General features: G+C 33.3%; 2 protein-coding genes across 2 annotated transcripts in view; both read left to right on the forward strand.

Annotated features, from left to right (window-relative positions):
• Nucleotides 1–4,526: 4,526 nt before the first annotated feature.
• Nucleotides 4,527–7,100, forward strand: LOC132751095 (uncharacterized). Its single transcript, XM_060741207.1, has one exon. It carries the CDS (start codon nt 4,638–4,640, stop codon nt 6,111–6,113), a length of 1,476 nt encoding a protein of 491 aa, XP_060597190.1. The 5' UTR covers nt 4,527–4,637; the 3' UTR covers nt 6,114–7,100.
• A 111-nt stretch (nt 7,101–7,211) lies between these two features.
• The window catches only part of LOC132751094 (uncharacterized), a 31,883-nt gene continuing 25,827 nt past the window's right edge, over nt 7,212–13,267 (forward strand). Inside the window, exon 1 of the mRNA XM_060741206.1 lies at nt 7,212–7,622. The gene's annotated coding sequence lies outside the window, so the exon portion shown is untranslated. The remainder of the gene's footprint in view (nt 7,623–13,267) is intronic.

Raw genomic sequence — 13,267 nt, forward strand, 5'->3', positions numbered from 1 at the left:
TTTAATTACTCAATGCCTACAAAAATGACTCTATTATAAAGGCAACAACATTATGACATTATTTTGCATTTTTAACAAAAAGGAAGTTAAATATACATATATTTTGATATACAAAGTCATGGTATTGAAAAACTTCTGGACTGGGTTGTTTTGCATGCCTTTTAATTATATTTATGTTTGTAATAAGACCTTTTCGTGGACAGAGCCCTCCACTTTTCTCATTGCTTTTTAATAAAGTTCAATAAAATCACAAATCACACAATTGAAAAGAAAGGATATTATTCTGCAAATGTGATTAGCAAACTTACCTGCCGTTGATAGTCTACAAGAGCTTTAAATTGAATACATGTACTTTTTTAGGTTTAAAATAATTTTAGGATTATCTACCCTTTTTAAGTGGTATCCTTTTATGACAAGAAACGAATGCCAGCCAATTATCATGTGACCAGGTTATTGTGACTTTGACCTTTGACTTATGACCTAGTGACCATTATATCAATAGGGTTTATCTACTGGCCATAAATTGTCACTAGGTTATTGTGACCTTAAAGCCGTATACCTCCAGAACAGCCAAAAAATTTCAAGAAATTAAACTTCATAATCTTGAAAAATTGTATAATTGTAGATTTTAAGAAAAGTAAAACTATTAAGACTCAATACACATAAAACATGTTTGCCCTACAACCCCTATGCCCGGCCAATTAGTGATCAGGTCATTGTGACTTTGACTATTGACCTAGTGACCCCAAAATCGATACAGTTTATCTCCTGACTAGTCACTAGGGTATTGTGACCTTAAAGCCTTATTCTTCCAGATGAGCCAAAATATTTCAAGAAAATTAAACTTTAGAAATTGTACTTAGATTTTAAGAAAAGTAAAAAAATTAACATTAAAGTAATAATTTACATTTTGTGTGCTATTAATCATTGATGTTGCAGTATTTATGACCATATCTCTACTGAGTTACTTATGCAATAAGGACTATTTTTGCTTATTTCAACCACTTTTTTGTTAATTTGCATGGATTGCATGTGCTGTTTTCAATGTGTAAAGTATATTCCATGCTCACTTCAAAATATTTTACTTTTAAATGTGTTTTTATAATTTTCAAAAAATAAGCATGATCTGAAGGCATGCTGCTTTAAAGGTTGTGTGACAAAATTATCACAAATCGTACTGAATAATATATACAAGAAAAATGTTTGTGCAACATGTAATATGCCTCCCTTAATAAAAATTTAATGTACTCCTTTGCAATTTTAAATGTGCATCATAAACTGTGAGTTCAATATCAACAAATGACGCTTTAATCAACCATTTATTTAAGAATATCTTTTCTGGTTTTACTGTGACTTTTCAAACTGCATGATCACACAATGATGATCCCAGAAATAGGTTTTGTTTGTTTGTTTCATTTTACGCCTTTTCCCAACAGTATTTCAGTCTTATAGGCAGGTAGTTTCCTAACCTCGTTCCTGGAGAGTTACACCAGTACTAGACTACCTTCCTCCGCGCTAAACTACCAAAGCATCTCCCGGGGATCGAACCCACGCCAGAGAGGTAACTGGATCAGACGTCATCGACTCTAACCACTTGACCACGGAGGCGGTTTCAGAAATAGGTGCCATGGTAGGTACAGTTGTTGTACTGGCAAAGACAGGACAGATATATCAGCAGTTTGATAGACGAAGGTCCCATGGCTTGTAAAGTTATAAGTGGTACACCAAGGGTCCATTGATTGTCATGAATATCACCAATTTAACATAACGGCAGCGTAACAGTTGACAGTGGAGTGTTTTTGCCAGGGTACTTGTTTTACAAACAATATATGTTAACTGTTAAACTGTTGTTGTAAACTTCATATTGTAAAATATTAATTAAGCCTATTCTGGACTTCTGAAGTAACATAGATTACAAGGTATAGACCACTACACCACAATACACCATCTCTGTTCGATATTCTAATCTTTTATCTTATTATTTTGATGTAATTTATTATAAAGTTTATGTTTAAAATGTTTTTATTGCTCTGGTTTCATAAAGTAAGGATGCAGTAATTAACTTACAGTTAATTGAGTAATGTATAATGCTATTTGCTTCTTGGCTAACTTAATATTGTACTTTGTATGATATTTAACTATAATATCTCTTTGATATCTTGTATATTTGATATCATTGATATCAAAAGGTTAACAATTTTTGTTTGACTATTGTTTCAGATTGATACAGTCTTATATGGTATTGTACAGTTTTACACAGTGGTATACAGACCTGTGTGTAGATATTTGTATATATATATGTCTTTGAGTGGACCCACTGGTAAAATAAAGCAGTGAATACATAAACCATATGAAGCATTGGTTTTATGTAAACCCGCAATCTGCTAGATATTATAACCCTGAAATAATGCAAGGAAAAGCACCTGAGGTCTTCCTCAACCAGTAAAGCTTTAACGTCGCCATATGACCTATACTAGATACTAGATATCATAACATCAACAATCATCACCAATAAAACAAAGCAAATTCGTTGAATTTATATCCCCGCCGATTACTGGTTATTACTAACACAACAACTGAAGACATAAGGCTTTATTTATATATATTTATCATGGTGTTAACAGTACTATTCTTTGTACATGAAAAATATTCAGGGCAATAACAGAGCCATAACTCTTTGTTAAATAGTTATATTTGGACATGCCAATGAGATGTTAATTGTCTTTTTGTATCGATGGTTTCCATACAGTTTTGTTGAAAATCAATACAGAGGTTGCAAAGAAATAACAATATTGCTCTATATGCATACTACATAAATCAAGGGCCATATCTCTGTAATGAAGGGTCTGGTCAGAACAAGGCAGCAGATTATGCACATCTCCTTATAGTATTAATGGTTCCCATAAAGTTTAATTGAATTCCAGCCAGTAGTTGCAGAGAAGTAGCAGGGAAACAATTATTGCTCTATATGCATACTGCATAACTACTCAAGGGCCATAACTCTGAGTTAAAGTGTCTGATTTGAACAAGGAGAAAATATGCGCATTCCCTCTTGGTATTGAAGGTTCCCATAAAGTTTCGTTGAGTTCCAGCCAGTACTTGCAGAGATGTAGCGCGGAAATGAGTTTTACTCTATAAGCATAATCATTATATGAATAACTTATTCAGGGCTATAAGACTGAGTTAAAAGGTCTGACTGGAACAAACCGACGTGTGCACATCTCCTCTTGATATTGATGATTCTCATTAAGTTTCGTTGAATTCCAGCCAAAAGTTGCAGAGAAGAAGCGTGGAAACGATTATTGCTCTATATACATACTGCATAACTAATCAAGGACCATAATTCTGAGTTGACCGGAACAAGCCACCGATATGCGGATCTCCCCTTGGTATTGAAGGTTCCCATAAAGTTTCGTTGAATTCCAGACAGTTGTTGCAGAGAAGTAGCGCAGAAACGATTATTGTTCTATATGTTTACTGCATAACTAATCAAGGGCCATAACTCTGAGTTAAAGTGTCTGACCGGAACAAGACGATAATGTGCGCATCTCCTCATGGTATTGAAGGTTCTCAATTCCAGCCAGAGGTAACAGAGAAGTAGCGCGGAAACGATTTTTGCTCTTTACACATAATGCATAACTAATCAAGGGCCATAACTCAGAGTTAAAGTGTCTGACCGGAACAAGGCGTCGATATGCGCATCTACTCTTGGTATTGAAGGTTCAAATAGAGTTTCGTTGAATTCCAGCCAGTAGTTGCAGAGAGGTAGCGCGGAAACGATTTTGCTCTATACGCATTTTAATGCATAACTATTCAAGGGCCATAACTCTGAGTTAAAGAGTCTGACTGGAACAAGCCGGCAATATGCACACCTCCTATTGATATTGATGATTCCCATAAAGTGTTGTTGAATTCCAGCCAGTTGTTGCAGAGAACTAGGGAGGAAACGAAATATTCGGACGGACGGACGGAAGGACGGACGTTCTCACAGGACAATCATTATGTGGTTACTCTATTGTTCTTTATATTGTTCTTTTAGCAACATAAAAGAAAATAGCCATATAAAAGCATTACGGAATAATTGGCATCAAAGAGAAAGAACAGTTACCTTTTCTCCCTCTAGCTCCCTCATAATTACTGTCCTGTGAGTGCCGACAGACGGACGGACGGAAAGCGCTAAAACAATATACCCCCCCCCCCAATTCCATCGATGGGGGATAACAAGTCAAATATAAGAAATGAACAATGTACATGTACTTTTACATTTTCCCCAACATAACTTTTAACCACAAAAAAGTCATGAAAACAAGTAACCAGACTTTACTTTTGTTTCAAATCATCTATGAATCTCAAGTTTCATGTATTCACTAAAGGACATTGAAAACATTCATTACATTGTAATCTATAGATATTATCCAGAACTCAGCAAACATGGGTTTTTCCAATTAATCCATCCGTTGGTACAAACAAACTTTTACCGTTATAGCTTCAAAGTACACTACCTTTCACAATAGCTTAGTCAGCTAACTTTCGAAGCTGTAACTGTAAAAATTGGTTTCTACCTATGGATTAGCTAGGGAAAAGTCATTTTTTCTTAATTCAGAAAATAGTCTTTTATAATACATTTTAGGTGAAACATGGCAGTCCCAGGAAAGAAAGCATCAAAACAAGTTTTATCATCAACAACATCCAGGTCAGATGAATTGACCTTGCCGTGTCGTAAACATTCAAAAGAAATGACAAAGTTCTACTGCAATGACCATAAAGAACTTCTCTGCAGGGTTTGTGTTACCCTTGAACATCAAGCTACTTCCTGTAATGTCAACTATATACCAGACATTTCTGGTGATATATTAGAGAGCAAAGAATATCAAGTAATCTTGAATGTAGTAAAGACCACTTCTGACAAATTTCAGCCGATATTAAAAGATGTCAAGGACATGAAACACAAATCAAACAGTTCTCTCAAAGATGCATTAGTTGACATTAAAAAGTTTCGGCAAGAAATCAACAAAAGACTAGATGTACTTGAGAGACAGGCTGAAGATGCAGCTAAAGTCATAAAAAAAGAAAACAAAAAACATCTGAAAGCAGTAGAAGAAATATGTGAAGATATAACCAAATCTTTGAAGAAATCATCTAATAACATCAAACAACTTAACAGAAAGAAACATGCTGATAATCTATTCATTGATTTAAAACTTGCTAAGAAAACAATCAAAGATATGGAGGGAAAACTATTAAAACTGTCACAATTCTATATCAAAGAGCACAACTTTCAATCAAATGATGTAATATTAAATTTGATTAAAACAGAAAAGTCACTGGGTATATTGACAATGAAAACTTTAAATACAGAATGTCAATCTGTACAAATAAAGTCTAGAAAATCTTCACATGAGGGAGAAATCTGTGTGAAGACATCAAAAGATAAAATAACATGCAGGATAACAGGAATTACTCTGCTGACTCCTGATCTTCTTATCATCACAGACTACTTTAACAATGCTGTCAAGATGGTGGATACCAGCAGTCAATCTGTGTCTGATCAACTACAACTAGATGGTGGACCATGGGATATCACAAGATTAACCAGTACTGAACTTGCTGTCACAATTCCTTTAAAACAAACAATACAATTTATATCAATCTCATCAAACAAACTCATAAAGAAACACACTATGAAGGTTGGTGGAGAATGTCTTGGTATGAGCTGTTACCAAGGTAAACTTGTTGTGTCACTACGTTCTCCTGCAAAACTTCAGATCCTTGATACGAATGGCATTATGCTGACAACAATTGATGGAAAAAATATTTTCAAATATCCATATAATATCACATGTAACAGAAGTTCAATCTATGTCTCTGACTGTGACATGAAGGCAATAACAAAATTAAACTGGCAAGGTTTAGTGATAGGTTGTTATAGTGGTATGAGTTATCATACAGGAATGTCACTGTCAGATGATGGCACTGTCTTTGTGTGTGATAATGGAAGCTGTGTTATAGAAGAGATATCAGGAGACCATTGTACAGGAAAGGTGGTGCTGCAGGATCTGAAGAGACCATTAGCTGTTTGTTGGTGTGGAAAAAACAAAGAAACTGTATTATAGTTGTTATGCTTTGGGTGAAAAATATGGCAATTTCCTTCACATCTGTTACCTGTCGTAGACATGAAAAGAGACTTATTAGATTAAACAATGTCAACAGTTCTTAAATTCATCATTCATTATTCTAAAACTGGCCTTAAAGTGAAAGCATGATGAAAACTTTGCAAGACACTTTTATGCTAGATTTTTTTAAATTTTTAAATGTGTAGTAATATCTTTGGAAACTTAGCAAGATACCTTTTTGATCTTTAAATGTTTAGTAGAATCTTATGTCAAATTTTGAGGATGAATGATTTAATCTATTCTTTTGTTGCATAAATCTAATATATCAACACTTAATGTAACCTCTATAGGACTGCACCTCTTTGCAACAACCTTGTCACCTTTGTCTCCATTCCAAAAGGGTGTTGCTCAACAGGGGTTATACAGTATTTTATGAATCTTTATCAATTTGGAGATCACAGATTCACCCAATTACGCATCCTTTATGAACTATTTTATCCTTAATGCATTTTCATCACTAGATCATGTATAAGATTTTACATGCTCAAATGATGACTTAAAAGACTGACCAGAGTTACTGATAAGCACATTTCTTCCCTCTATATGTGATCCTAAAAATGATTGTAGATGATAAAATATTGATAAAACTTCAACTTCTTAGTGTAAATCTTTTTAAGCCTTACAATTATTTCAACAAAATCCATGATAAAACCATATCAATGTATTGCTGAAAACAACGTCATTCTCTTTATAATGCTGTGAATAATTTAAAACCACTTTTATATCATTTTTCTACAGACAGTTTATGATCGTCTTATATACTAAGTCAACACAACGTTTGCCGATAAACTAGGGGAGATATCAACTTTTAGCACGGTTTGAAAAAACAACTTTCAAAATTTCAACAGTCAAGGCTTTTTTATAATTCTGAAAAGTTAATTCTGTAAAACGCAACACCTTCTTGCACACTATGGACTTTATCAGCAATATAAGTAATAGAAAGAGCATCGAAACGCGAGGCTATCTGATTTGTACGAGAAGTGGTAGCACCCGAGTATTAATCAGATTGCAGAGTGTTTTGATGTTCTTTCTCTTTCGTATTATAGTCAAACATGAAAACATGTTCCCTGTTGCCACAATATGAACCCCGGAAAAAAGTAATCAATGGACGAGCATCTGAATGTGATATTCTATCGCTTTCCCTTTCCCTGTCGTCACAATAAGAAAACCCCAAGCAAAAATGAGCCAATCAATGGACATGCTCTGGAGTGCGGGTAACTAATACCTGCATTCCAGTTTATGCACTGTGCATGTATATGGATACGATTTAACTCTGACACTTTTTCAACAGAAAGGTCCCCAAACTATGATACAAATGAAGAAAATCTTTCCGGTTTAAATGTTTGTTGTAAAACAAGGAAGTCAATATCAAAGTACAGGTATAAAATATAAACTGCAAAATGTTTATATTTGACACCTGTGAGAAAATTTGAGGATTACGATTTGAAGGTACAATATTTTTATTAAACATCTTATTGTCTGCAAAATGACTCTCTCATAAATGCAACTAGTGAGCATTATTATTGTATTATGCTTTTTTATAACAAGAGACACCGCGGGCGGGGGCAACGCCAGACCTTTTACTTTTTCTAAAAGCAAACGATCTATTTGAACAAATCTAAACGTTTCCTTTTAACTAATTTAATCGTTTTGTCAAAGTATGAATCCTTTCCATATATATCCGCATGTGTATTACGCATTAATATATATATATATATAGGCAATATACATATCAAGATCATAAAAGAACCAAGGTTAATTTGAGTTTGACAACCATGAAGGTCTTGTCCTTAAGAATATTTTGTTATAATATGAAGACAATCCATTCAATAATTATAGGTAGACAGTACGCGTGACATTCAGTTTATGTAATTTAAAAAAACAAAACTTTCACACATTTTCTTTCAATGATAATTTAATTTTCCCTTTAAATGTAATGTTCCGTGCTTGTTGGATGCTCGCGTGCTAAAATCTTTCAAAATTTGAAACTCTACGCTATTTTAATCTGGTACGTCCGGTATCAGTATCATTGACTTCCGGTTTTATTGTAGATTATCTTAATGTTATCCGGATTGTTGATTGTGTTAGTAATTATAACAAGTACAACTCAAATGATTAACATGTTATGTAAATATTTTGATCTGCTCTGAACATTGTTAAGGTCTTCAAGTAATATTTTGTTTAATTCACTGCTTGAAATGTACTTAATTTATTTTTTACATTTTCTTTTTCTTTGAATTTATATATTGATGCAAAATTTTGTTGGTGCATACAAAAAAAGTGTAGAATATTGGGCCTAAACATGACATGCACATAAATATTGGGCCTAAACATGACATGCACATAAATAAATGCTTGCAATGTGTAATTGTGTTAAGAATTGTTCGTAACAGTTTGAAGGGCGACTTGCTTATGTCACAGGTCAACCTGAATGTCTGTGAATGATTGCTCAGTTTAGTATTTTAATTTCGAAATCCTTTAAACTGATAAATTGGTAGTTCCAATTTCAAGACTACAACTTGAAACTTTTTTTACTCTTAATTCAAATGTAAACAAGTTTTAATAAACCATATAATTCGGTTCACTATATATTCTAGATATCAACTTGCTTGAAATAATCGAGATTTCGTTAACCGAACTTTCTCTAATTCATCATACAGACTTATCTTACAGCGTCTGTACATACAAACATGTATATAAAAAATCACTAAAATCATGTTTTTTAGCTTTAATTCAATTTCTTTTGCAAATTTCTCAGCACCAATTGCGCTTGTTTAACATGGAGTTTTTTTTTTTTCATTTTTGTTAAATCACAACCGAGCAATAATGTATTAGGTTTACGTTTATTTTATTTTTTTGTGGTATTATATACCATTTTTCTTTTTTTCTTGTTATACCTTGGTATCCATACACACATATATACCTCAAAAGTGTGCACGTAAATCACGTGCATTAAGTACTGGTTGGGTTATTTTGTAGTTTATATATGTGCCATATGTGTAATTTATCTCTTTTATTTTTATATAGTATGACTTATCTGTACTTTTTGCTGTACAAGTCACATGTGTGAAGAAGTGCTATTTTGCTGACGTCATATTCCATCTGAAAATGATCGTATTGCTCGAATGTTTTAATATCTGACAAGTAATATTAGAAACTTTTTCAATTTCTGATTTGGCAACTTCATTTATGCATTTCATATAAAGTACCGATTGATACTGTACATGTACCTGTTTTCACATTACTATTCTTTATAAAGATTTGATTCTATGCAGACATTTTGTTTGTATTAACGATAAAGATGATATTTGGACTTGCCAATGTCACCTGTGCAATACAGCTTTGCCAGTCTGCTTTTTCCTCGATTTTTTACCAGCCTCTTTACTTTAGCTTGCCACTTTATTTTTAGCATTTTGTTTTCAAAATCATCCCTAAAACTAGCAATGAGCTGATAAAAATTCTCCCTAACAACGCTTAATTTTTGAAATGGAATTGCCCGGATCTTTCGATCTGGACTGAACCATCCATCTTGTTTCTTTGTTATTTTTAAAAAAATAAATTTAACATTTTAGCTGAACGTTTTTAACCATAAGTCAAAATGAGACAAACAATTAATTTAGTTCAAATGGTTTTATCTAATTTGCCAGCTGAATATAGAATCTTCAATTTTTGCTTAATATGTTTGTTTTCAGCTAACATTTGGATATTTTTCAATCTCGAGATGCACCTTTGCATTGTAAAGTACTAGTATATAAAATCTGGGATCAAGTTGTATTACAATTGTAATTTTGGTACCAGATTTGACCATTAAATGTTAGAAATCCTGAAATTAAAATCAAATTGACTATTTAAATATTAAATACTGGAAGCAATTTTATGTTCTTATCTCAACTCACATATTGTAAGTTACCAAAAAGTTGTCCTTGTTTTAATAAATCCATGTTATTTTTTATGTCAGATCTTTAGTTATATAAACTTATTCAGCTCATTTGTATAAAATACATGTTTTATACCTATCTATATATTTTTTATTATATTGTATTGCTATATTAAATATAATATCATATAACAGAGTTGGTCATCTTTGTTTAAAATCAATTATATTAAAAGCCATGTAACACATGATTAATCCCTCTCATACATTCTTTCTAGTATCCCCCTCATTCGATTGTTTCTTGTCCTCAAAAACATGTATGAAAAGATTGCATGACCCTAGAGTGAGTCCAAAAGCTTTAGTTTTCAAAAGTTTCTATCAGTAACCAATTCGACAAGAGCACTACAGGCAATGGTAATGCTTGTCTTTGAAAAAGGAGCATAAATCTGAAAATATAGCTTTTTTGCCAAGCATACATAGTTTCATATCAATACCTTTAAAATTATTATCGAACTACATTAAGATGTCTTCATGACGACAATGACAACGCCACAGTGATCATAAGTCTTCGAAACGGGCGAGCTCATATCCCCCCATTCATGCAGTTTTGCCTGGGGATGTTTTATGATGAATATATGAGAACATAATTATAATCAAAATCAATACACTGTGGACAGGCATTCTTAAGCATTTTAGCATACAAGCTTAATGTAGTAAAAACCCCTGTGACCTTGATTTTGACACAATCACCTAAAATTAATTGGGGACATCTTCCAGTCATAACAAACCTCGATATCAAACATGAAGACTGTTGACCAAAGCATTCTTAAGCAATTGAACGGATCGGCTTTCTGAAGGCCCCTGTGACCTTGACCTTTGACCCAGTGACTTCAAAATCGACAGAAGTCATGATCAACCTCCATGCCAAACATGTAAACTGTTGGTTAAAGGGCTTAATAACTTTTTGAAGTCAAGGCCTCTGTAACCTTGACCTTTGTCCAAGTTACCTAAAAATCAATAGGGGTCACCTTATGGCCATAATCAACCTCCATGCCAAATATGACTTGTGGGTTAAAGGATTATTAAGTAATTAAGTTATTAAGACCGACAACCTTTTTTGAGTAAAGACCCTGTGACCTTTGAACTAATGATCTCAAAATCGATAGGGTCATCTAATAATCATGACTAATCTCAAAACTAAATATAAGACTGTGGGTCAAAGGAATCTTAAGTTATTGGGCGGACAAGAAAAAAACGACGGACGGCCAGACGGCTGGATGGCCGGACATATATGCTGATTCCAGTATTTGTTGTGCGGGGTATAATTGTAACATTCAAAAAAATATTAAGAAAACTTTCTACATTTCATTTAACAAGTACCTTACAATATGATAAAGCAGGTGAGTTATCTTTTGTAATCATCAAATGCTTTGTTGATATTTTATGATACAATACCTGTCCTGCTCCAAAGATTTTGTACGATAAATCACTTTAACACTTAAATGATTCCGATTACATCAATAAAAAATTTTTATTGTTTTTTTGTATTGTTTTTTTTCTCAGTTTTTATACAGTTCAAAACAATAATGCTTATACATAGAATATATTGTGATATACATTTGAGAGGACCAAAAGATTTCATTTGATTATCTTACCGATGTTGTTAAACATTATAAATGCCAGATTGTCGCAAAATACGCCCGTCACAAAGGCTTTTGACACAAATGTGGGTTTTATAGATGTATATGAGATATGCTCTGGGCAATTTCCGGAAAATATCTGGATATTTTATAATCTTCAGTGACCTTGACCTTGCAAAATTAACGTAAATTACATGTCTTACACTTGAAGTGAAGGTCGTTATCATTTGTGTTACAATGCATCAATAACAGATGACTAAATGGTACCCATACACAAAATTTGACCTCTCTATATGAATTTGACATTGGTAACAGGGACCTGAATTATGTGTGTGCAATAAGCCTCACAATGGTGAACATATGTGCCAAGTTACATTAAAATCCCCCAATGAATTAAGACTTCAATGACCTCTAAGTTTCACCTCAAACTTTAATCTAGAGACCAGGTTCATGCATGTGACACTGCTTCTCAAAGTGTTTTACTTTCTTTGAAGTTTAATTAGAATCCCACCATGCGTGGAACAGATATGCTCTTGACAAAATCTCTTTATTAAATCATCTTAAGTGACCTTGACCTTGCATATAGTAAATTAAATTATATGTTGCACACCAGTAGTTATGACAATCCCTTAATAAATGATTACTAAATACACATTTTCATATTTTTATCTGAACTTTGAGCCCTATGTGCGACCTTGACCTTGGCCGCAGGAACCTAAATTTTCCTCGAGACATTCTGCCTTACAAAAGTTAACATTTGTGCCATGCTATATTGAAATCCCTTTGTGCATGTATAAGTTTTGCTCCAAAAACGCATTTTTCAATGACCTCTTAGTGTGACCTTGACCTTTGATCTAGATACCTGATTTATGCACGAGACATTGCGTCTTATAGTGATGAACAATTGTATGAAGTTTCATTAGAATCTCTCCATGTATGAAGTTTCATTAGAATCCCTTTATATATGAAGGAGACATGCTCTGGACAAAATCTCTATATTTTATCATCTTTTATTAGTGACCTTGACTATCATCTTTAGTGACCTTGACCTTGCATATATTAACCTTAATCACATGTTTCACACCAGTAGTCATGATGATGACTGACTAAATTGTCCGAATACATATTTCATATTTATATCTGAATTTTTACCCCCAAAGTGGGACCTTTACCTTGGCCGCAGGCACCTAAATTTTATAGGTGACACTCAGCCATACAATGGTGAACATTTATGCCAAGTTATATTGAAACCCCTCTATGCATGTAAACGTTTTGCTCTGGACTAGCAGTTTTTTGACCTTTTACTGTGACCTTAACCTTTAACCCAAAGACCATGTTTATGCGCAAGACACTGCTTCTTATAATGGTGAACATTTCTATGAAGTTTCATTAGAATCCCTTCATATGTGTTGGAGATATGCTCTTGAGAAAATCTCTATTTTATCATTAAGTAACCTTGACCTTGTATATATTTACCTAAATTAAATGTTTTACACCCGCAGTCATGATAATGACCATTTGTGCTTCAATCCCTCAATAAATGATGACTTAATGGTCCAACTACATATTTTCATATTTTA

This window comes from Ruditapes philippinarum, unplaced genomic scaffold (assembly GCF_026571515.1).
Source record: "Ruditapes philippinarum isolate M1 unplaced genomic scaffold, ASM2657151v2 ctg2809_1_1_1_1, whole genome shotgun sequence".
Classification (NCBI taxonomy): domain Eukaryota; kingdom Metazoa; phylum Mollusca; class Bivalvia; order Venerida; family Veneridae; genus Ruditapes; species Ruditapes philippinarum.

Excerpts from the sequence above, each read along its gene's own strand:
- LOC132751095 (XM_060741207.1), top strand. The coding sequence starts at position 4,638 with ATGGCAGTCCCAGGAAAGAAAGCATCAAAACAAGTTTTATCATCAACA.